The sequence below is a fragment of the Sarcophilus harrisii genome, chromosome 1 (assembly GCF_902635505.1).
Source record: "Sarcophilus harrisii chromosome 1, mSarHar1.11, whole genome shotgun sequence".
NCBI classification, from domain to species: Eukaryota; Metazoa; Chordata; class Mammalia; order Dasyuromorphia; family Dasyuridae; genus Sarcophilus; species Sarcophilus harrisii.
In genome coordinates, this window is record NC_045426.1 from 312,846,469 (window position 1) to 312,872,253 (window position 25,785).

The 25,785-nt window shown below is 36.9% G+C and overlaps 1 protein-coding gene across 1 annotated transcript in view; it reads right to left on the reverse strand.

Annotated features, from left to right (window-relative positions):
- The window catches only part of C1H16orf96 (chromosome 1 C16orf96 homolog), a 57,142-nt gene that overhangs the window by 3,818 nt on the left and 27,539 nt on the right, over positions 1-25,785 (reverse strand). Inside the window, exons 8-14 of the mRNA XM_031945499.1 lie at positions 14,561-14,635; positions 12,512-12,676; positions 9,514-9,632; positions 8,243-8,305; positions 6,888-6,980; positions 2,435-2,603; positions 1,983-2,082 (exon numbers count right to left, since the gene is read on the reverse strand). Coding sequence (XP_031801359.1) covers positions 1,983-2,082; positions 2,435-2,603; positions 6,888-6,980; positions 8,243-8,305; positions 9,514-9,632; positions 12,512-12,676; positions 14,561-14,635 — 784 coding nt within the window. The remainder of the gene's footprint in view (positions 1-1,982; positions 2,083-2,434; positions 2,604-6,887; positions 6,981-8,242; positions 8,306-9,513; positions 9,633-12,511; positions 12,677-14,560; positions 14,636-25,785) is intronic.

Below are 25,785 nucleotides of genomic sequence, written 5' to 3' on the forward strand. Positions count from 1 at the left end.
TTGGTGAGATTTCTCTGATTTCTTCCTGTCCATGGAAGTCCCTTCCCCCTCTCCCAGGGCGTGGCCAAAGCAATATTTAACAAGGCCATGTGTTGCCCTAGACTTTTGCTTAGTTGCTCCCCTGTCGGAGGTCTGAGATGACAGATCACAACTGCATCTCCTATTTCCTCCCTACATGTGCTCTTGCCTTGAATCAAAGGGGTTTCCTACACAAGAAATATTTATTTCCTACTCTCTATCTTTGCTCACTCCATTCTATCCATCTTTTGTTATCCTCCCCACTGCTCTCAGCTGATCCAAATCCAATCATCCTCTTTCTTAAAGGCTTCCTCAGTCTATCAGGAATGTGTGGTCTTTTCCAGAGTTCTTTGGCACTTACTGTATCACTAATTTAACTGACCATAAAATCAGCTAGATTTGCAGCTTGAAAGTATTGTAGAGATTACTTTGTCTAATTGCCCTCATTTTCCAAAGGGGGGAGTTGATACCCAGAGGGGTTAAATAACTTGTCTAAGGCTAGACAGGTAATAACAAAGGTGAGGCTTAAACCTATTTCCTGTGTCTCCAAGTCCAGTGCATTTTTACTCTGCCATCATATCTCCATCATACATTGCTTTCTCTGCCACTAAATTGTTTCCTGTGTATCTGGTTTTAATTCCCAACTAAACTGTAAACTTCTGGAGGGCAGGAATCATAGCTTATACTTCTTTGTAGTTTCCACATTACCTACTACTAGACCGAGGACCAACTAGTGGCTCAATGACTGAAGCAATAAAGCAAAGTATTTGGTACTGGTTTGAGTTGGGAGTGTTGGTGATCACCCACTTCCCAACCAAAATGGAGCTAGCCATGGGTCACCACTAAATGGGGCAAACCTCAACTGCCACCAGAGTAACATCACTTGGAAATCCAGCCTCCAAGGAAGCTTTATACTGGGTGCCCCAAAAATCTTTAGTGCAGTTTTATACTTTAATAGCTCAAAAGCTTATGAAAACATTTCCTTTTGTCTGCATCCAGAGGATCAAAGATTTAATGTTGGAAAGGATCTTAGAGGACATTCTAGTCCCATCCCACTCATTTTACAAATTAAATTTAAGTTAGTGAGTGATCCAGAGAAGTTAAATGATATGCTCAAATGGAAGTGTTGAACTATTTGGCCTTAAATGTCTTCTCTAGCTCTAAATCACATAAATCTAAACAGCAGAGGCAGAGGCTGCAATCTGAACCTAGGACCTCCAAATTAAAACTCAGTGCTCCATCTATCGTACCATGCTGTCTATCAGTGAATCTTAATGTGCTCCTCCTGAGGCTTGGGTCCTTGGCAAGATGGGAAAAATCTCTAATGCTTAAAGATGTTGATACCCTGGTACTGTATTCAAGTACTGCATTACCCTATAAATAATATTTATATAATGTTTTAAGGTCTTCAAAGCACTTTACATTTTATAAGTGAGGGAAAAAAAGGGCTGAGAAAAATTCTGAGTTTCCCAAGTTAATAGAGACAATAAATAGCAAATATGGCAGATTTGATCCAAATTACTCTTGAGTTAAAGCAGAATGCTCTCTCTACTATAGCATGCCATCTCTTTATTTATTTATTATTTTTATTAGTAGCTTCAATATTTATATCATCTTCATTTCTTAACATTTGCCTTCCCCTTCTCCTCTCCAACATGTCATCCCTTCTAACAAAGAATTAAAAAGAAAGAAAAGAAATCCATCAGCATGACAAAACCACATATCAACTGATAGTCTATGTAATACCCATTGTTCTCCACCTCTGCTCTGTGGGGACAAACCTGGACGTGAAAATCGCACCAATATTGCATCTTTGATAACGCCACAGATTGGGGGCTCTAGATGGAAGGACCTATGCCAAGTTACTTCCTTATTACAGATATCAGAGTTTAACAGAGTTGTTTGGAGCTGATTGGCCCAAAAGTACATGAGTGAAAAGGAAGGTGAGATTTCACAAGTCCTACCTGCCAGGTCCTTCTCAGTCATAAAGGAACGTGGAGTACCACGAAGCCCCATTCTGCCTTTATACAAATTCCCATCCACTCCCAGTATGTTCACTTCACTCTGGGGAGAAAGAAACAGCCCGTTCCCGGACCCTAGGTTATAACTCAATCCCTTTAGGGGAAGAGAGAAAGGGGATGATTTCCTTACTGTTTTCCTTTTGCCTTCAAAGGCTGCTCAGTTTTCCTCTTTCCAGAGATACTTTACTCCCAATTCCAACTTATTTCCTCCTCTCCTACTACCCAAGTTCCCTCACAGGCCCTGGAATGGAACCTTCTTTCTATTTGCTACTAAGGCTGGGATAAGTCTAAGTACAGGAGAAGAGGGATTGAGCCATGCACCCATCCCCATCCCAGGATCCCAAATAGAAATCTCCCATCTGGAAACTGATGAACCAAAAGCAGGCTGTACTCACATTCGGAGGAGGAAATACCGATGGATCCCCATATGGGTGAATAGTGGTGAGGTTGGGCATCTTCACGATTCGCCTCAGGCTTGAATTGTTATCCAAACGTGCTTGGCCATCTGTGGGCATGTCCCCCCTTTCAGGTGCATTAGTCATTGATTGCAGCTGTTGCATTTCCCTGGGAAAAGGTGGGTGACGTGAGGAGGAGACCAAGTTCCTTCCCAACTCAGACTGCACCTCAGGAGGTCATATTGGGTCCTGATGCATCAGGCAGCCTGACATGGGAAGGGCTAATGGAGATTAGAACCACTCAGGTTGGTGGTTCAGGATTTTTGAGAAAATTATTAGACTGGCTTATAAAAGTCTCTGGTATAAAAGTAACTGGACCAAAACAGAAAGGTTTGCTTTTCTTCAAGCTGCAGCTCTCAGTCTTTGGAGATATGTTCATCAGAGTTACTGTAGGGAAGGATGTTTTTGGAGGTGATAGTTGGGGAGATGTTATTTGGCTGCCTCTCATGCTTTTTGTTTGGGATCTCTGCTTTTTCTTCTCCACTATGGTATATTGGGAAAAGCACTGTGTTTGTGAATCAGAAAACATGGTTTTGAGTTTTACTTCTGACACTTACTTGTTGTGTGACCATAGACACATTTCTCATCTGTAAAATGGAGATAATAATATTTGCACTACCTACCTGACAAAGTAGTCTTTTTGCCAACTGTAAAGAGCTAAATAAATATAAGTGATTATATCATCATCATTTTCACATTATCATATGGAGATTTGGGGGAGGAGGGAACCACAAGGCAGGAAAAGAAGAAAGGAAAGTATAGAGTGGTAAAGTATAACAAGGATATGGATAGTTTTAGTTTCTTCTCTAGTTGGGAACCAGGAATGGATCAGTGAACTCAGTTGGGTAAATAAATTGCTGCTCAGGTTATTCATGGGGGTCAGTTAATGTTGTACAATGGAGAAAAAATAGATGTTCTATGGTTACAAGCTGTACTCCCATCCCTGATTCACCATTTCACAAAGCTGTCTCACACTTGAATGTTTGGTCACAGTGGGGACCATACCAGGGATATAGATTACTCAGTTCAAAACACAAGTCCATTGTTGTTCAATTCAATTTTAAAAGGATTAATTAAATTTCTGTTGTATGTAGGATGGTATACTAGAGATCTGGGGAGGGACATAAGACATGGTCCCTGCTTTTATGAAGCTTAAAATCTACTAGGGGTATGAGAAACATATACATATATCTAGAACACCCAATAATGTATTCCAAATATATTATATTGAAACAAAGCACTATATGTTGCTGAGCAATTTAGAGTACATGAATGTGATGAAATAATGCTATGCTGTAAGAAATGACGAAGAGGAGGGTTTCAGAGAAACCTACGAAAACTTGATTGAACTGATACAGAGTGCAGTGAACACAATTAGGAGAACAATTTATACAGTAACAACAATACTCTAAAGACAAATAGCTGTGAAAGACTTGGGAACTTTGATTATGCAACAGCTAGCAATGATTTCAGAGGATTCAGGATGAAATATACTATACTCTTCATGATAGACGGAGATGGATCCAGAACAGAGATTAAGACATAGGATGTTAGTGGGTTTTGGGGTTTTTTTGGGGGGAGGAGATAAACAATTTGGGAATTTGTTTTGCTTGACTATACATCTTTGTAACAAGGATTATTTTTCTTTTTTTCTCAGTGGGAGAGAAGATAGTTTATCATTGACTGAAAGAAATAACATTTAATTTTTGATAAGCCGTCTTCTTCTTCTTCTTCTTCTTCTTCTTCTTTTTTCTTCTTTTTTGCTCATGCAATTGGAGTTAAGTGACTTCCCCAGGGTCACACAGGAATTCTTAAGTATCTGAATCACATTTGAACTCAGATCCTCCTGACTTTAGGGCTGGTGCTCTATCCACTGCGCCACCTAGCTGCCTGTAGAAGGTAGATCTTCAGTGATTGAAAGAAATAAAATTTAATTTTAAAAAAGTGTAAAGGGAAACACTATATGCGAAATTAGGAAGTCAAGGAGGATTTCCCAAAGAAGAGAACATTTATGTTATGCTCTCAAGAGTGGGTTGGAATTCAACAAGCAGACATTTTTGATGTCTGGAACAGAAAGAACTAAAGTAGAGAAGAGGGAAAGTCCAGAATATATGAGTGTTAATATGCATGTATTAATTGTTGCTGTTTTGTTTGTTTTTTTAGAGAGGCAATTAGGATTAAGTGATTTGCCCAGGGTCACCCAGATTATAAGTGGCTGAGGCAAAATTTGAACTCAGGGCTAGTGCTCTATCCACTGTACCACCTAGCTGCCCCTAGTGTAGAATGTATTTGTGAGACAGACAAAAGGTCTCAGTTTACTCAGGAAGGAATGCTTCAGGAGCAGTAAGATGAAATAAGACTGGAGAAGTAGGATGCTGCCAGATTGTGGAGAGCCCAGGACATCGGGCAAAGGAGACTGAAATTTACTTTGTAAGTAGTAGGAAGCCAGTGAGAGAAGGAAATGGGTGGAAGAAATAGTGGGGTATGGAGTCAGAGATCCTAAGACTGAATTATGGTCCTGCTATTTACTCTCTGTATAATCTTGAGCAAATAACTTAATATTTCTCAGTCACATTTCCTTATCTGTCAAATGAGGGATTTGGCCTCAGCAGCTTTCAAGTTCCCATTCATCATTAAGTCTATAATTTTAATGAGATTCTGAGCCAGGATAGTGACAGGGGAAATAAAGAGGAGACATTTATAAGTGATGTGGTAGAGGTAACATCAATAAGATTTATAGAGGAATGGATAGGGGAGATGAGGGAATAAGGAAGCATCAAAAGAATTCTAACGCTCAGAACATGAGACTGATGAATGGTGATGCAGAAATAATGAAGACATAAAGGGGAGAAAGTTTACTTGGAAAAATAATCATAAACTTGGTTTCAAACACATAAAATCCAAATGGAACTGTGCTGGAGTCAACTGGTGATGTGAGTGTGGAATTCAGAAAAGAGCTGGCGATAGAGATTTGGGACATTCTGTATAAATGTATAAATAAATTCCCAAGGAAAAAACTGTTGTTCTCAACAAAGTCAAGGATGGAATCTTGGGAAACACTTTGAAAGGCAAGGGAAAGGATGAGGAACCAATAAATGGCAGTATGGCAGAGTGAAACAGGCATTGGAAACCTGGGTTCAAATCCCAACTTTGCAACCTGTGTGATTTAGTCAATGGACTTCTTTGAGTCTCAGTTTCCTTATTTGTAAAATGAAGGAGTTGAAAAAGATGATCTCCAAAGTTCTAAACTTATGATCTTAAGGAGATAGAAACATATTTAGAAGAGTCAGAGGAGCTCAACAAAGAGATGATACAGAACAAAACATACATTTTCAGACCCAGTCAATATGTTGATTTGTTTTGCTTGGCTATACTTTTTTGTTACCAGGGAGGATTTCTCTTTGTGGTAGAAGAATAAAAAAAAAATTTTGAGGGGAATAGTGTTTGTAATACAAAAAAGAAGGAACAATGTCAATCAATTTTTTAAATACACAGAAAAGAGCAGAAGGTCAGACAAGTAGCACAACATTGATATTACTGTGATAAAAAGTCAAGTTGTATATAATAGGGGTTCATGATAGCATATCTCTTTTTATTGTTCTTTGTACATGAAAATGTTAAGTTTATAATAATTTAAAAGGATGTAGGAGAAAGAAAAGTGCAGTGTTTATGAAGCTAAGGAGGAGAGAATATTCTCCTCCTTAGAGGAGAGATGATTGGCAGTATTAAATCGGCATGAGGTTAAGGAGGCTGAAGAATGTAAACAGAAATCTGGTGATTGGGTAGCTAATATTGACCTTCCAGAGGGCAGCTTCATTAGAGCAATAGACGTGGAAACCAGATTGTGTGGGGTTTGGCATGTTCAAACAAGTCAAAGTATGTTGTTGTTGGGTTTTTTTTCTCCAAGACAGAAAGCACAGGGTTATTGTTATCAAATTATGTCCCAGCAGGATCAGACATCTTCACCCAAATGGTGAAAAATTCCAGTGGTGTCAGGCCACTCGATGGGACTTTGGATTCTTAGTGATTTGGGTATCTGGCAATAGTGTGGGGTGGAAATAGAATTGGAGGCAGAAGTCAGTGTTCAGTCCCCACATTTCATTCATTCACTCACACACTTTCCTTTCTTCCTCCCCCCTCCCCAGAAAAGCATAAGTTTCTGAGTCATTTGTGGGCCACACACCTTCTAGGGATAGTTCAACCTTGAGTCCTATAGACTGCATAGAGATAGTGTTCTCCTTAAGCTCTATAGAGTAAGATTAGGTACCCAGGATTCTTCCAGGGGTGACTGATTAGAAGGAAGAGTAAGGCCTGAGGACCCAATAAGTCCTATCCATGTCCCAGAGGTCTGGGGAAATGGGGGTGTGGGGTACCAGAACTTACTACCACTTACCTTAATTTTAGCTGTTTTAGATATTCGTAGCTGTTTGCACTGACTGGCCGGGCATGGTGGCTTATGTCTAAGTTCCGGACACTAATCAACTGTCTGTTAAAGAGGAGAACAGAGAAATAAACGGGAATCCTCAGCAAAATACATATCATTATGAGAAAGAGATGGGGAGGGAGAGAAATAGTGTTGGGAGTCCATTTTTTCAATGAAGATTTCATAGATTAGAACGGAGAAAATAATAAATTCATAATCAGATCTGATTAGATTTTTACAATCCTGTTCAATTTAAGATGTCCATTTGATGAGTAACCAAAAGTCCTATTGACAGCTTTCCCAGAATAAGATTTCTCTGTGCTGTAAATAGAGCAGCTAGGTGGTGCAGTCAATGGAGCATTGGGCATGAAATCAGGAGCACTCATTCATGAGTTCATTTCTGGCATCACTTACTAGATGTACGACCCTGGGCAGGTCTCTCAATTCTGTTTGCCTCAGTTTTCACAACTGTGAAATGAGCTGGAGAAGGAAACGGCAAACCAATTCAGTATCTCTACCAAGAAAACCCCAAAATGGGGTCATAAAGAGTCAGATATGACCAAAAAAATGACAAAACCACAACAAAAACGCTATGAGGCCGGGGAGCATTTATTTTTTTTCTATCTTTTATGTTAATTCCTAGAAGCTAAAATTACTCAAGAGACATGACTTTGAATAGTATACTGGAAAGCAGGGACCCAGAAGTTGAAAGACCCAGACCTTGTTCCAGCTTTGTCACTAATTAGCTGGTAAATCATTTAACTTCTCTGGGACTGGGTTCTTCAGTGCCTCAGATGATCATCTCTGTGGGATTTAACTCAGAGCATTGGAATGAGAATTAAGTTCTTTGGAAATAAAGAGTATCCTACAAAAGCAAGGTATTATTATTGATAACTAGGTCTTCAGGGAAAAGCTATCTGTTAATCAGCAGAGAAAACCATGTGAAATGGTGCCCTCTGGTGGGAAGGGACTTTCATGAAGGAGGAATTATGACTTACAAACTAATTGAGCTAAAACATGTCTGAGCTTGAAATCTATTGACAAAATAAATTAGTGTTTCTGGAGGTCTGGAGGATAGGGATTAAAGAGGGAGAGGATCTGGTCAAGACTGATGCAAAGCAGAGGAGTTGAATTTTATTTTTATGGTCAAAAAAGGTGACATTTTATGCATATTTAATTTCCTATTTGGCATTTTGGATTGGAAAATATTGCTAGTAAAGGCATTTTCTCACAGAAACCCTATTCACATTACATGGAACAGCAGGGTTTAATAAGACACAGTTGGAAATATTGAATTGCAGCAAACCTTGGAGGGTGATACTCACGGACTTGTCATGACGTTCACAGGCCTGTCACAAGAAATGCATTTCATCCGATCAAAGAGTTGCCTGAAAGAGACACCCCACCCCAAGCAAGTTGTGATCAGCTTCACGAACCCACTAAGAAAGGTGTCCCAGAGAAGATAATTGGGAGGAAGAGTTAGTGTTCTTCGGGGTCTCCTTAAGAGATGGCTACATTGTAGGTCAGACCCAAAGACCCAAAGGAGGCTCTGTTTGGGATCTAAAGATCAATAGGTACCTATTGTCCTCTGGCTACTGTTTTAAGGGAATGAAGCGAGGCACTGAACCGACCTTTACTTCATCAAAACTTAAAAATCCTCACCTCACTATTCTTGAGTATATGGGCTAGTTAATCTGACAGAGCAAAGCCAACTTATATAAGTAGGTCAAGGATGCTTCTTTCTACTTATCTTCTGCAAACATGCTAGGCCATGTGTCAAGTGCTGAAGATGTGACAAAAGGGAAAGACAGTTTCTGCTCTCAAGAAGCTCATACTCTAATGGGGCAGGCAATGCACAAATAACTTACATACAAACAAGGACAAATTGGAAATAATAAACAAAGGGAAGGCACTAGGGCTAAGAAGGATGGAAAAAGACTTCCTATGAAGGGATTTTAGTTGGGACTTAAAGGAGAGAGAGACAAACAGACTACAGAAAGAGGCAGACAGACAGAGAAAAAGAGACAGAGAGAGAGAGAGAGATAGACAGACAGAGAGACAGAGAGAGACAGAGACAGACAGAGAAAGAGATACAGACAGACAGACAGAGAGAAAGAGAGAGAGAGAGAGAGAGAGACAGAGACAGAGAGAGTAAGTATGTATTCCAGGTATAGGGGACAGACATTAAAATTGCCCAGAAGAGTAGAGTATCTTATTTGAGGAACACTGAGGAAAAGCATATCTGGGTTTTAACAAGAACTTTTTGGAAATAAGATGCCTTAATCGTTAGAAATGATTCTGATGGCTGGCTGGAGACAGAGCTAAAATGTAGAGGCAAAGGAACTATATAACTGGCCAAGTCTTCTTCCTGTCCTGATAGGGAGCCCTTCTCCTCTACAGTGACCCCTAACCTTTCCTCTCCAGTGTCTTCAGTCTCTTCTTTTATTTACCTCTGGTCCTCTCTCAGTCTTCAAACCTACTGTGGGGAAGAACTCAAGGACAGGAGGATCTGGAATCCTTTTCCCCAAAGTGACAATAGAAAAGCTCAGGGAAGGGAGTTTAGATCATTGAAGGGGAGCTAGTTTTGGAAGCTCACTTCCTAAAGCCAGCAGCAGTTTCTGCATCAAAGCGAGGGCCTTCCATTAGGCTCTTTTTTATAAATTTCCACATATGCTCCATCTGTTTCTTCACAGGATCTAAGTCCATGTGGTTCAGCTATGGGGGGATAAAGAAAGGTACAGAGATTTAGCTTTGGATGTTTGGACTTGATAGTAGTTATTTAATTAATAAATATTTTTAATTATACCTGCTATACTTTAATCTATTTGAGGGTAGGAACTCCTTTAAACAAAAACTTTTTTAAAATTTAATTTTTTAAACATATTTCTATATGAGTCATGTCGGGAGAGAAAAATCAGAACAAAAGGGAAAACCATGAGAAAAAAAAACCAAAAACAGTATGCTTTGGTCTTCATTCAGTCTCCATAGTTTTCTCTCTAAATGCAGGATTTGGATTTTCCATCCAAATAGATAAGTACTTTGATCACATACTTCATTCATTATGTGTTCATTTATTCTCTCAACAAAAATTTGTTGTTAAATACCTACTATATACAAGAGGCACTAAAGATAAATAATAGTTGATTGCATAATATTTATAGTTTCTATTATGTATATAAAATACTTTTTATTAAATGTTTGTTAAATTTAGAATACAAAAATGTATAATAGTTGCCATTTATGTAAAACTTCAAAATTTGCCAAGTGTATTCCATACATTATTTCCATTATTTCAATGGAACTTAATGATAACTTGGTGAAGTTACTAGACTGCAGTCATTAAATCCATCCTTTTCATTCTGCAGATAAACTAAGACATTTAAGAGATTAAATGAATGGCCCAAGATCTTCACAGTACCTGAGATCACATGTGAATTCAAGTCATCTTGACACTAAGTCTGGCACTTTACCCACAACACCATGCTTCCTGAAGCATCAAGGAAGGAATCACAAAGGATACAGTTTGGGTTTTGGTTAAGGAATAAGGATTTTTAAAAAGAAATAGGGCATTGGAGGGCATCCCAGGCATAGGGATAAGTCAGGAAAGGCTAAAAGTCAGGAAAATGGGGGCAGTGATTATCTAGTTAGGTCAGATAGGAAGCTGAATACCTTCCTATAAAGGAGTTGTACCTCTAATAAAGGTACAAGGGTAGATTGGTGTTAGATTGTGGAGGGCCTTCGATGCCTGCCCAAGGAGTGCTTTAGTCCAATGCTCAGGACATGGCAGTACTCATTAAAACCTTTGAATTGGAGCTAGATGGCCCAGCCAAGAGGACCCGAGTTCAGATACAGCCTCAGATACACTTATTGGCTCTGTGATCCTGGGCAAGTCACTTAACCCCAATTGCCTCAACAACAAACAAAAATACCATTTCAATTAACTTGAATTCTGTTCCAGCTTAAGATACTTGGACCTGGTCATATTGCTGATCTGCAGCCTGGTATAGTTAGAGCTATAAAACTTCCCACTAAATTCTCCACCCTCACCCCCTTTATGTGAGTAACTAAGTAACAGCAGCTTTGTATCCCTGCCAGACACAACAGATGGGGCTTGCCTCAGACATACCACATCCAAGCAGGTACAGAAGGCGGAAAAACAAGGACATTGCTAAACAAATGCTTGGAAAGTTAAGAAAGAATACTTCCCCTCTCCTCCCCCATGCCAGCCCAACACAGTATACATTTATTATTTGTCCTTTTGGGGATTAAAAATGAGCCAGACTGGGAGGGGCTTTGGGTTCTAGGTTGAGAGGTTTATCTCTCCAGGATGACAGGGAGTCATTGGAGATTTTTGAAGAGAGCAGAAAAACTTCTCCAGCACCTTTTGTCCAATCCTGTTCATCTGCTGATATCTGCTCCATATTCACAATATATCATTGATCTGAACTTACAAGCATCATTTCTCTGAGCGTTATTTTCTTCATCTGTCAGATAATCAGGTCAGATTGGACGATATCTTTTCTTTCTTTTTCCCTGAGGCTATTGGGGTTAAGTGACTTACCCAGGGTCACACAGCTAGGAAGTGTTAAGTGTCTGAGACCAGATTTGAACTCAGGTCCTCCTGAGTTCAGGACTGGTGCTCTATCCACTGTGCCACCTAACTGCCCCAGATTGGATGACTTCCAAGGCATTTTTCAGCTATAAAATTCTATGAGGTATTAGAACAGATGAGAGGAAGGAGGATGGAAAGTCATAATTTATAGAACTCTAGCATTAAAAGAGGCCTGAAATTAGCCCAATTTCTCAGTTTACAGATGAGGAAAATATAGCAGAGAATATGACATTATTTGCCCGAGATCACACAATTTGTCAGTGGCAAAGCTAACATTAGTATTCAGTTCTAATGCTTCTAGTCAGATAATAAGCATTTATTAAGCTCCTACTATGTGCCCCCTGTTCTCCAGAAACTCATCACTTAATGAGAGACTTTGTAAACAACTACATATAAACAAAATTTATACAAGATAAATTGGGAGATAATTTCAAGGGGAAGACACTAGTATTAAAGGGGATTGATTTTCTTTTCACTGTGCTTAGTATTAGAACAGGGCCTATGATTTGGGTTCTCCCTACTTTCATGACTGTCATAACTTTCTTCCTAACCATTGGTTAACAACCAGTTTGAGAGATGAAAGTAGGGGCATTTCACATGACACAAATTTTAAATTTTAATCTGCCTTATTAATATTTTCTTTATCATTTTTAAAGTCTAGCCAATTAACAAAGTAACTCATCTTGATTTGCCAATTTTTGAGGTGTAAAAATGCCCCCATACAATGACTGAACAACTGGTTCTCTCCAGACTATTTGGGCTGGCTCTAACATTCTCTTCCTCCAAGTCCTGATCCCAATTTCTTCTATAACCTCTGTTGTTGCTATTAGCTTCCTACAATTCCTGATATGAGAGCCTGATAAGGGGAGAGAATCCAGTTTTTCTAGTACGTAGTTGCTTATTTGCCTGGAAAAGTCACAATATCAGCTTCTGCTGGTCTGAGCCCAGCTGGTTTGACTCTTTCAAAGGAAAAATTTCTGACCTTGGAGTCCATGTCAAAGAAAAGCTTCTCCAGCACCTTACGCCAGTCCTTCTCATGGATAGATATCTTCTGCAATATGTCAAACATCATGTCATTTAAGTGAATTTTTGCAAACTCCAAGTCCTCCTGGTTTGCTTTGAAGGCTAGGGCACTCTTGTCTGCTTTCTGATGAGAGGGAAATATCAGAGAGAGAAAGGAGAGATGGGAGAGAGTGAAAGAAAGTTGTCTTCTTTGTCTCATCTACTAAGACTAAAGGGACTGAACCATGCTCTTCAACTTGTTATAATTTATGGGGCACCTAAGAACTCTCTAAAATACACTGAGGTGCTTTTCTCATCCCATCCCAGTCCAACCCTGGTTTTTCTCTACTCATCCCTTCTTTCTCATAGCACACACTGATATACTCACAGACACCAACACATACATCCACACTTATTTCTCGAGCATAATTTCTATAAAGCCCATCCTCCTAGTCACAAATTGGCAAAGGGGAGTGAGGAAACTCAAGAGTTAGGAATACTGGTTTTGGAGTCACCATAGTATTATTTTTAAAAATTTTATTAAATTTAAAATATATAATTTATTAAATATAAAATTTAAAAAAATAATTAAAACAAAAAACAACCCAAAATCCAAATTAGATTGCCCATGCCAATTCAGACACACATTAAGGGTCCTTCAAATGGACCTAGGGTATTTTACTTAAGGCCAATAATGACCTATTTGATAAAAATTAAATTACCTAAAATCAATTTGCCAAAAACCAGTTTACATAATAGTAAACTTACCTAGAGTTTCTAATATAAGCATCATTTATTTAATTTATAGATGTTAAATCTTGTCAAGTTATATATGGATATATGATAAGATGGTTTTGGTCTCCCAACTGAACATTTTTACTTCACTATTTGTGTTTTTGAAACATCTTATCTGCTTTTGAGCACTTTGAGTATTCTTGTACTTAAAAGGTATTTGGGACATTATTACCATGCTGAAAACTTGCACTAAAGCCACACCTAGACCCTATCTGAATAAGATTGCATTGAAAGTAGTTTCACCCTGAATTCTTTGCCATGCCTACCAGACCTTGACTATGTTTGTTGATTGTGATCCTGCTTAACCAGTTCTGAACGCCCTTTATGACCCAATGCTGGCTGGATTATGTTGATTTTGTTTCTCTTAGAACAGAACCTTAAAGATTGGATGGAATTTTTTGATTTGAAGTTTTTAATATTTTAATTTTTTTTTAGCTAAAAAATTCATTAAATGGTCAAAATGCTGGTGAAATTAAAAAAAACATCAACCAAGTAGAAATGCTTTATGGATCTTTTACCTCAAATGTAAAATATACCAACAATAATGCAAAAATTACTCCAGGATTTAATGAATTGTCATGAAATGGTTTTAAGCAATCACTTTTAGGTAAATTTGTTAAAGGTTCCTGCTTTTTCTCACAATTGCAGATCTATAACACAAGTAAAAGTGAAGGGAGAGTCTGTTATCCTTGGTTTGGGAAAGACTAGACTAAACTGGAGTGAAGTTCCAGTTTGCTCCATAAATTCACTTCATAAGTGCTCTATGCTTACTTCCCAGATCTTCAGGATCTGGGGCTGGGATGGGACATTGAGATCCCTGACCTGAAGGGAGGTCGGGGAGACAAAAAAAAAAAATTCATTTACAGTAAATTCATTAGAGTAAACTCACTCTGAACTACTTCTAGCATCAACTGGCTAAAAAGGCAGATTAGTCCCAAAACAGTTGCTGTATTAAAGCAAGATTTCTATGAAAGAATGTATAGAATTAATTTGCATTGTGCTATGAATGGTGTGTAAATCTACTTAAGCCAAAATAAAAACTAAAACAAAACAACAAAAACCATTTTTTCCCAAACTTTCCATATTTGGTAAGACAATTTACCCTCTATCTCCTGAATTTTATCATCATTCTATTTAAGACTCAATAATGTGATTGCCTCTATTCCTAGATATAGTCCTCAGGCTTTGGAGGTAGGGCAAGGTGGGCATAGAGAAAGTGTCATCATCTACTCACCTCTCTCATTTGTTCTTCCATCCAAATTTTATCTGCCTTTTCTTTTTCTAGTTGTAGCACTGCTAGTTTGAGGCCCTAATTTCAAAGGAAAAATCTGGTTATTCTTTTTGAGAGATTTTAGAGGGTCTGCTTATTAAAAGCTTGGACTCAGAGGGCTCATGGTCCCCAGATACTGGAGGAAATGAAGAACCCTGAAGATCATTCATTATGTAACAGGGAAGATCTCATGGTGTATGCAATGTGGTCCCTTGCTAAAAGACAAGGGGATAAAATGACTCCTGATTGGCTTTGTTGAGCCTATAAATAGGGAGTGGGGTAAGAGTGGAAAGAATTGTGTCACAGATGATTTGTGACTGAGTCAGGAAGTGTTGTCCATTTGGTAGGCTATAAAAAAAAAAATAAATCAAGGAGAAAGGTTCCTTCCTCTTTTGAGCATGCCTTTGGGGAGGGACTCTGCCAGCTCTCCATGTAGCTTCCAGCAAGGTGGTGTATTATTCCCTCATCTCAACAGCCATAGCAGCAACATATGCCCCAGAAATGTATAATTGCCTAAGTGAGTCCTTATAACTGGACTCCAAATCTCTAGCTGCCTCTTTTTTATATTTCTTTTCCTGAGCCCAGGTCACTAATAAGTAATCCTAAGAAATGTACATTTTTGACTAAGGGAGCAAGAGTGGTCAGAAATTCTTGCGCTCTTTCCTGCAAGTGTATTGCTTCTTGGAGAAGTCCAACAAAGTTGTCTTTACCTCTCATGAAGGATAAAATAGCTCCAAATCACCCATGACACTTAGTGGTCAATACTTTTTGACACAAGCCTTAGGCATAGAAATAAATCAGAAATTTCTATATTACTTCAGAATTCAACATATCTTGTTGATGCTGATTTTTGTTTTATATAAGTCATTTTTTGAAATATTCCCCTTCCTCTACCCACCTCAAAACTGAAACTTTCATTATAATAAAAATAGTTAAACAAAAGTACCTGATATTTGGGTGGCCCCATATCAGGATGAAAGTCAGATGGCACAGTGAATGGAGTGCTGTACTTACACCTAGGAAGGCTAAGTTCAAATCCCACCTCAGGCATTAAATAGCTGTGTGACAATAGGCAGATAACTTAACCTCTTCATGCTTCAGTTATAACAGGACCTCTCCATCTTTAAATTTATGATTTTATGATTTGGAAAAAACAAGATCAATATAACAAATTTGAATAATTATATATAACTATAAAACTAAATCAAGTTCAACTCTGCAAAACTGGGGACGTAGTTCAAAATGGAAGAGGTATTGGGGGGCTGCCATCATCTGAAAGATGCAGACTATCTTTGGGTCATCCTTGTCATCAGCTTGGTAAAGGAAACACAAAAAATAATGAAGAAAATAACACTTTAAAAAACAAAATAGTCCAAGTAGTTAATGTTTTTTAAAGTCACAAAAATCCAATAAAGAGAAAAATACCTTAAAAAGCAGAATTGGCCAAAGAAAAAACATATACAAAAATTTGCTCAAGATAACATCTTTAAAAGCAAAATTGGCCAAAGGGAAAGGGAGATACAAAAGTTCATGGAAGAAAATAATTCTGTAAACATTAGAATTGGGCAAGTAGAAGCTAATAATTACAATAAAACAAAATCAAGACTGAAAAAATTGGAGAAAATGTAAATTATATCATTGGAAAAACAACTGACCTGAAAAATAGATTCAGGAAAGATCATTTAAAAATTACTGGACTAGGAGACAATTCCAATAGACGTGGGGTGGAAAATGCCATCCACATCCATATATGGAGACTGAATGCAGATTGAAGCATAATATTTTCACCATTTTCACTTTTTTTTGGATTTGCCTTTTTTTCCCCTCATGGTTTTTCCCTTTTGTTCTGATTTTTCTTCCACAGCATGACTAATATAGAAATATGTTTATAATGATTATACATGTATAATCTATTTCAGATTATACACAATCTGATATAGATCATGTATATCTATACATACTTGGGTGTGGAGGGGGAGGGAAGAGAGGGAAGGAGAAAAAATATTTGAAACTCAAAATCTTACAAAAAGGAATATTGAAAATATTGAAACAGTAAAATGCTATTGAAATTTAAAAAGAAGTAGCAGCAAGTTACAAGACAAGTTACAATAACAAAATATCTGCAGGTTGAAAAAATCAAGGGTAAATTTAAACAATCGGAAATAGTCCAACTTCAATGGATACTATTCATTTATTTAATACCTCTGCAAATGTTACTGACAGCTTAATAGGATTTGGCTATGTTTGTATTTTGTATATGCTTAGACCAAAGTTTCTTAAACATGGGGTTTATGTGACCCCATATGGTGCTTTGTAACTGAATATGGGAGTCACAAAATTATGGTTTATTATCAGTAAATGTTTGATTTGTTTAAAAAAAATTATTGGGTTATCTAAAAGCCATGACTTAAAAAAATCCAAAATTATAATAATTTTTAAAACCCAGCCTAGACATAATCTTTCAAAGATTTCAAAATAATGTCAAGAAATTATCAAGAAAAACTACTCTGATATTGTAGAACTAGAAGGTAAAATAGAAATTGAAAGAATCCACTGGTCAGTTCCTGAAAGAGATCCTAGGTTGAAAACTTTAAATAATTATAGCCAAATTCCAGAGCTTCCAGGTCAAGGAGAAAATATTGCATACAGACAGAAAGAAACAGTTTGCAAATCATGGAGCATAGTCAGGATAACACAAAGTTTAGTAGATTCTACTTTAAAGGATCTACTTTAAAGATTCTACTTTAAAGAGAATTTGGAATATGTTATTCCAGAAGGCAAAGGAGTTAGGATTACAAACAAGAATTATCCACCCAGCAAGATGAAGTACAATCCTTTAGGAGAAAAAAAAAAAAAAAAAGATGAAGTAAAAAGACTTTTAAGCATCCCTGATGGAAAGACCAGAGCTGGATAGAAAATTTGACTTTTAAATACAAGACTCAAGAGAAGCATAAAAAAGTAAAAAGAAACAAGAAATCATAAGAGATTCAATAAGGGATTAAATTGTTTACATTCCTATGTGGAAAAATTATACTTTAACTCCTCATTATTAGAATCATTAGAAGGAGTATATATAGGCAGAGGACAAGAATATATGCTGAATATGATAAGAAGATTATCTAAAAATAAATGAGGTGAGAAAGAGAAAAGCACTAAGAGAAGCAGAAAGGGAGAAGTAGAATGGGGTAAATTATTTGACATAAAAGAGATAGGAAAGAACCTTTACAATGGAGAAAAAGATTGTGGAGTTAGAGGGGAGCACTTGAACCTATTACTCATCAGAAATGGCTCAAAAAGGGAAAAATTTGTCTTATACCACAGGAAAGTAGAAGGGGAAAGGGATAAAGTGAGAGAGGACAATAAAAGAATTAAGGGTAGATTGGAGGGGGTGGGAATCAGAAAAAAACCACCTTTGAGAATGGACAGGGTGAAAGGAGAGAGTAATCTAAACAGAAAAAAAAAAATTGGATGGAGAAGATACACAATAAATATAACTATGAAAAAAATTTATTATCAATTTTTTCTGATAAAAGCCCCATATCTTAAATATGTAGAGAAGTCAACTTATAAAAATAAGAGCCATTTCTCAATTGATAAAGGTCAAAAGATAAGAGTCTCTGTTTTCAGATAAAGGAATTAAAACTCTCTATACTCAAATGAACTTGGGGAAAAATATTTAAACATAGATTCTTTCAGAAATGAATGTTGAGAACTACCTTTATATTTATTTGAAAAAATAAAATACTATAGAGGGTAAATAAATACTTTATATTTTCTTTGCTGAAAAAAAATTTAAAAAAAGAAAAAAGAATATATGAAAAGATCCATTCCACAATAAATAAAAAACATTCCTGAAAAAATCATTCAGACTATAATAAGTGGATAAGTATAAATAAAAAAACTAAGAAATACCAATTTATTTACATTCACTAATTTGGCAAAGATAATTGAAAACGATAAAATTAAATGCTGACCGGGAAAAGAAAAAAAAAGAAAAACACTGAGTAATTTACACAATACAATTCAGACCATTCTCTTCCTCATATTCAATTTTGGGCCTAGTTTATTTCTTATCTGCAATGTCTTAACCAAGGTTTGGACTGCTCTATGGGCTCCCCATTCAACTTCATATTAGAGCTAATAATAGCCATTCTTCATTCGTGTGGCTTTTTGTTTACACATAGCTAAGATGAAGTGTTTAAATAATTTTTATTGTTATGAACTTGATAAGCATCAATAAATATGGACATTTCCTCTTATTAAAAAAAGAATTATATACAATGTTATGAATATAATGTATAACTTTTTTAAAGTATGTATTAAATTTAAAATGATAGTTGCAACATTGCCCTATTTGTTTCTTTCTGAATTTCCTTCTGCTTTCTTCTTAGTTTTTTTTTTTTTGTTGTTGTTGTTGTTGTTCCACTCATAATTTTTTTCTTCTTTTTTTTGGTATAATTATCACTATCTCCCATCTTCATAATTCCTCTTCCAGAAAAATGCCTTTTCTGATAACAAATAAGTATAATCACTTAAAACAAATTCACTGGTTCTGCCTGAAAATGTGTCTCATTCTGTATTTGAAGAGCAAAAGTTCTCTGCCAAATTCTAGGAAGAATACTTTATCATCAGCCTTCTGGATTAAACTAAAATGTTCTACATAATTAAGGATCTCATTTAGTAGGCAATGTTTTGGGGCTCGATCAGAATGTCATTCATTACAGTCAGTCAACAAGTATTTATTAAGTGCTTTCTTATAGGCTAGGCCCTGTATTAGGCACATTCTTTCCCTTAAGGAGCTTACATTCTAAAAGGGGAAGACTACATATAAAAGGAAACTGAAAAAGGAGGGGAGGGGAGAGAGGAGATGGGATAGATGAGTAGGTATTGGGGAGTATGGTGGTCAATCAGGAGAAGACTACAGGATGGAGGTCTGAGCTTTTCCTAAAAATGGAGGTTTTACCAGTTCCAATTGTTCAATGATGAAGAGAGCCATCTACACCCAGAGAGAGGACTGTGGGAACTGAGTGTTAGCCACAACATAACATTTTCACTCTTTCTGTTGTTGTCTGCTTGCATTTTGTTTTCTTTTGTACTTTTTTTTTTTCCCTTCTTGATCCGATTTTTCTTGTGCAGCAAGATAACTGTATAAATATGTATACATATATTAGATTTAACATTTATTTTAACATATTCAACGTGTATTGGACTACTTGCCATCTAGGGGAGGGGGTGGGGGGAAGGAAGGGAAAATTTGGGACAGAAGGTTTTGCAAGAATCAGTGTTGAAAAATTATCCATGCATATGTTTTGTAAATAAAAAGCTTTCATAATAAAAAAGAAAGAAAGAAAATGGAGGTTTTAGGAGGAATTCACCAAGGGGAAAGGGGGGCTGCAGAATGGTGGGATGTTCCAGACTGAAAAGGTCACTGGGGCAGAGGGAACTTCTAGGATGCAAAGGTAGCTGAGATGGGTGACAAAGATTAGAGAGTCAAAAGCACAGTTGAGAGATTGTTGTTGCTATTGTTCAGTTGGGTTTGACTCTTTGTGACCCTATGGAAGTTTTCTTGGCAAAGATACTGGAGTGGTTTGCCACTTCCTTCTCTAGCTCATTTTACAGAGAAGGAAACTGAGGCAAACATGGTTAAATGACCCAGGGTCACATAGCTAGTGTCTGAGGCCACATTAAAATCTGGAAGATGTGACCCAGCACTCTATGCACTATAGTGTCACCTAGCAATCTCAGAGTTGAGAGAAGAATTCAGCAAACAGCTTCCTTATCTGGGGATTGGAAGCACCCACTATATGCCAAACACTGTGCTAAACAAATATTATCTCATTTGATCCTCACAACAATGCTGGGAGGTATTCTTATCCCCAATGTGCAGTCACAATATCTAGTAGCCGAGACTAGTCCCATTGCTCTGTGTGCTATGTCACCAACTAGGGGCTTTACACTTCCATTTTCATTTCTGTGGAGAAAGTAAACGTCAATATAATGTTTCCCATAATATGCCTAGTGAACAAGGACTTTACATTTAGACCCTCCCTGCCAGTGATATGGCAGAGAAGTTAATATTCTAAAAACTAAAGATTACATAATTCAAATGACCCTGGCTTCCTTTTCTGCTATTTCATTACCTCGTGAGGGCAAAAGAGAGCTATAAAAAAACAAGAACTACTTTGTATTTTTTGTTTTACGGGTCTCAGTGGTCCAATAATTAACTCCCTAGTGGCTAGTCTACTAGCAAAGGATCCTCTCTATATTTACATAGGTTAGTCCTCAGAAAGTATATAAATCAATATATGAGCCCTTAACTGAAACCTTTCCAGCAAGACACAACTTGTGATGAGCTGACAAAATCTAAAAATTTAAGCTACAGCAATTACTCTGTTAGACCTATACTCCAAAGAGATCAAATAAATAGGAAAAGGGCTCGTGCATACAAAAATATTTATAGTAACTTTTTTATGGAGACAAAAAGCTGAAAACTGAGGTAATGTGTATCAATTGGGGAATGATTGAACAAAATATAGTATATGAATGTGATACTATTTGTCCTCTAAGAAATGACAAGCAAAGAGGCAGCTAAGTAGTGCAGTAGATAGAGCACCAGCCTTGAAATCAGAAGGACCTGAGTTCAAATCTAGTCTCAGACACTTAACTATTCTTGGCTGTGTGATCCTGAGCAAGTTACTTAACTCTAATTGCCTCAGCAAAAAAAAAGAAAAGAAAAGACAATCAAGATGGTTTCAGAAAAATTCGGGGTCTTTTATGAATTGATACAAAATAAAGTGAACAGAACCAGGAGAGTATGAGGTAGATGGATAGATAGATATAGATATATACTTAATATATCTATATTTGTTATTTAAATTATTTGTACATTTATATAATTACATATATAGATATGTATAGTAACAACTGTGGAAAGGATTTTATCTTTTTATCCAGTCCCTCTTCAAAAGTCTAATTTGTTTCTGACTACTGCCTCCCTTTATCTGCTCTTTTATTATTCCCACACACACACTTTCTCTTAAATCCTTCCCCTCCTATTTCTCTAATGGATAAAATAGATTTCTATACCCATTCAATTGGGTATAGAAATCTATTTTATCCAGTATGTATGTATGTATGCATATATTCTTTCCTCTTTGAACCAACTGTGATGAGAAGCATTGTCCCTGTCCCATATCTCTTTCTACTATAAAAAAAAAAAAATCTTCCTTGTATACCTTTTTTTTGTGTGTGAGATAATTTTCCTCATTCAAAATAAAGAAAAGGGAAAAAAAAAAAACTATCGTTCAATTTGTACTCAGAATTTATCAGTTCTTTTTCTGGAGATAGCATTTTTCATCATGCATCCTGTGAAATTTTCTTACATCATTGTACTGATCAGAGCAGCTAAGTTTTTCACAGTTGATCATCATTACAATATTGCTGTTGCTTCCTTCCCCCTTTTCCCAATGCATCCCTCTTTTTCACATTTTTTTTTAGTTCCTCCTAACATAATTGACTCATACTCTCTTCTCTATTTGGACTGCTTCTAACTTCTCTCATAATGACAAAGTTCTTAGGAATTACATGTATCATTTTCCAATATAGGAATGTAAACAGTTTAACTTTAATGAGTCTCTTATGATTTCTTTCTCGTGTTTACTTTTTTGTGTTTCCCCTGAGTCTTGTGTTTAAATGTCAATTTCTTTATTAAGTTCTGTCCTTTTCATCAGGAATGCTTGAAAGTTTTCTATTCCACTAAATATCCATTTTTCCCCTTGAAGTTTTATACTCAGTTTTATTGAATGGGTTTTTCTTAGTTGCAATCCTAGCTTCTTTGCCTTCTGGAATATCATATTCTAAGCGATCCTCTTCTTTAACATGAAGTGTGATTCTGACTCTGGCTCCACAATGTTTAAATTGATTCTGGCTGTTTGCAATATTTTTTACTGGACCAGGAGCTCTGGAATTTAGCTATAATATTCCTGATAGTTTTGAACTTTTGAATCTTTTTCAGGTAGTGATTAGTGGATTCTTGTGATTTTAATTTCTTCTGCATCTAAGATACCAGGAAAGTTTAGTTTTCCTTGATAATATCTTGAAAGATGATGTCTAGGTTCTTTTTTTTTTTTTTTTTTTTTTTTTAGGATGATTTTTTTTTTTTTTTTTTTTTTTTTTTTTTTTTTTTTTTATCATGGCTTTCAGGTAGTACAACAATTTTAAAATTCTCTCTCTTCACTCTATTTTCCAGATCAGTAATTTTCCAGTAAAATATTTCACATTTTCTTCTATTATTTCATTCTTTTGATTTTGTTAACATTGTTTCTTGATGTCTCATTCAGTCAGTTTCCAATTGCCAATTCTAATTTTTTAAGTAATTATTTTCCTCAGTAAGCTTTTTCCATTTGGTCAATTCTGCTTTTTAAGGAGTTCTTTTTTTCCCCAGTGAATTTTTGTGTCTCTTTTGTAATTAGATCCATTGTGTTTTTAAGGTATTTTCTTCAAGTATGTATGTGTGTGTGCCTGTTGTTAAGTCATTTTTTAGTCATGTCCAACTCTCTGTGATGCATTTGGGGTTTTCCTGGCAGACATACTATAGTGGTTTACCATTTCTTTCTCCAGCTGATTTTACAAATGTGAAAACTGAGGCAAATAGGGTTAAGTGACTTGCCTAAGGAGACACAAATATGAGACCAAATTTGAACTCGGGAAGATGAGTTTCTCATTCTTGCCTTGGCCCTCTATTCACTGTACCACTTAGCTGCTCTGTATCTCTTTGGCTCAACTGTAGTCTTTTCGTAATTTTCTTGTATCATTCTTACTTTTTTTCCTTATTTTTTTCTTTCCCACTCTTAGCTCCTTAACTCTTCCAGGAACTCTTATTGGGCTTCTATTCAGTTAGCATTTTTTCTTTGAAACTTTGGTTAAAGATATTTTCATACTGTCTTCTGAGTTTATGTTTTGGTCTTACATGTCATCATAGTATTTTTTATGGTCAAGTGCTCTCTCTCTCTCTCTCTCTCTCTGTGTCTCTCTCTTTCTGTCTCTGTCTCTGTCTCTGTCTCTCTGTCTCCCTCTCTCTCGTTCTCTTTATAGTTGTTTGTTCATTTTTCTAGCCTATTTCTTGATTTTGAGCTTTACATTAAATTTGGCCTTTGTTCACCTAGGACCCTGTTCTAACCTTCAGGATTTTTGGTGTTGCTGTTTTCAGGGGTAGTTTGGGGATGTTGCAAGTTTTCAGTGCTTCCAAGGTGGTGTAATTTGGGGAGAGGTGTGATTACTGATCTTCTGGTCCCTAGTCTATCTTTACCCAGGAAGGGCTCTTGTTTTTCTTCAGCTGCAAGTGCTAGTGCTTCTCTTGTCCCTGAAAATGTGACCAGGTCCCCTGCTTTCCTGCAGCCACAAGCACTAGTACTCCTCTCTGCCTTGAAATATAACCAGGGTCCCTGCTCCCTTTTGACCAATCACAAATGTTCCTCTCTGCCCTGAAAACTGAACCCCAGAACTGCATAGGGGCAATGAATTGCCATTTAGTGCCAGCTCTATCAGTCCCAGCAAAAAGTCCCCTGTCTGATCAGTTGTCTGATCCCATTACTTTCTGGGCTGAGAGCTCCCAAAGCTGCTGTTGCTGCCTTTGCTGCAGTTCCCTCCAAGGCCCACCACTGGTAATGCTGTGTATGTTCTGGTTACCCTACTCTGGTGTCAGAGACCTATTCTGCTGAGTTGTCTTAGGCTGGAAAATGTCTCATCCTGGCCTTTTATTGGCTTTGTAACTCCAAAATTCAATTTGAAGAATTACCCATGCATATGTCTGTCAATAAAAAGCTATAATAAAAAAAAAATAAAAAATGAGACAATTCATCATAAATTAATCTTTCTTCCTCTACATTTCACCCTAACTTCAGAGTTTGAGGAGGCTCTCCTTCTTCCTGCAAATATAACCCATCTTCTTATGTCTTTGATTATATTACTTCTTGCTTCTTTGGGGAGATTGCCCCATTAATTATGTTTCCTCTTTCTCTAATCTTCAATCTTCTAATTACTGGTTCCTTCTATACTACTCACAAACATGCCCAGGCCTCCCTTATCCTTGAAAAAAACAAATAAACTACAACCTTCACTTGGACATATGTGTTGAGGAACAGTGTAGAGTCAAGGAGGACATAAGATTATGAACCTAAATGACTGGAAGCTGATGAGTTCATGAAGAAAGCAAGCAGAGAGAAAAACAAAGAAGGCCAGGACAGAATCTTGGCACTTTTTTCCTTTCCCTTTTCTAAGGCAATATTTAACATGGAGGCCCACCCTGTCCTCTTGGTTAGTCTCTCAAGATTTTTCCAAGCAACATCCCTTATCTGGGGCATTTCTATCTCATTTTCACATTCCCCCCACTGCCCCATACTTTTAAAATATCTGTTTCTTTAAGGCTTAACTTAAATATAATTCTTTTGTGAAACTTTTCCTAGCCAACCACCTTGACTTCCTTCACCAGTTTTTTCCCTCCTCAAATTTTCCTGGAGTACTTGGCTCAATCTTATGCTTACATCATCTACACCTTGGATAAGTGTATGTATTATACTTTCCCTCCAGGGCACTACCTGTTAAAGCAGATCAAAAGCAGTCTTACTTTAGGTCAAAGACCTAAGAAAAAGAGGACTTCATAAATGGGGAAAGAATACAATTGGTTTTACAGACAATATGACGGGTTACATAGCTGAGGTGTAGGAAACAATATTATTATTCTCCTTCATGGAAACTGGGGGTGAAGAGCTAGCAATAACCCTCTCCTTTCTTCTTATAACTAAGAAATATTCATTGTTTAATCCATTTGCAAGGACAGGATAGAGAGTGGGATAAAAATATCTGACATCCTTGAAGAATAGTTTTGTGAAGTAAAGATAGTACACCAGATCCCACTCCATGTCCACCTGCATCCCCTAAGGACAGCAGATTTCCTTGAAGCAAGAATAGAACAGTGATTAAAAGGAGAACTGGATTTCTAAATTTAACTCATTACAGGCCAGCTGAATTTCTGAACTAAATTCAGAGGCAAATAATTGTGACTTTAGGCAGTTACAGGATAGAATCAATGAACTATAAATAGGATCAATAAAAATTGCACAGTGTCAATTTAATCTTCTCAACTTAGAATGCAAGTTGACATATTTTTTGGAGATGGCCAATCTGGGAAT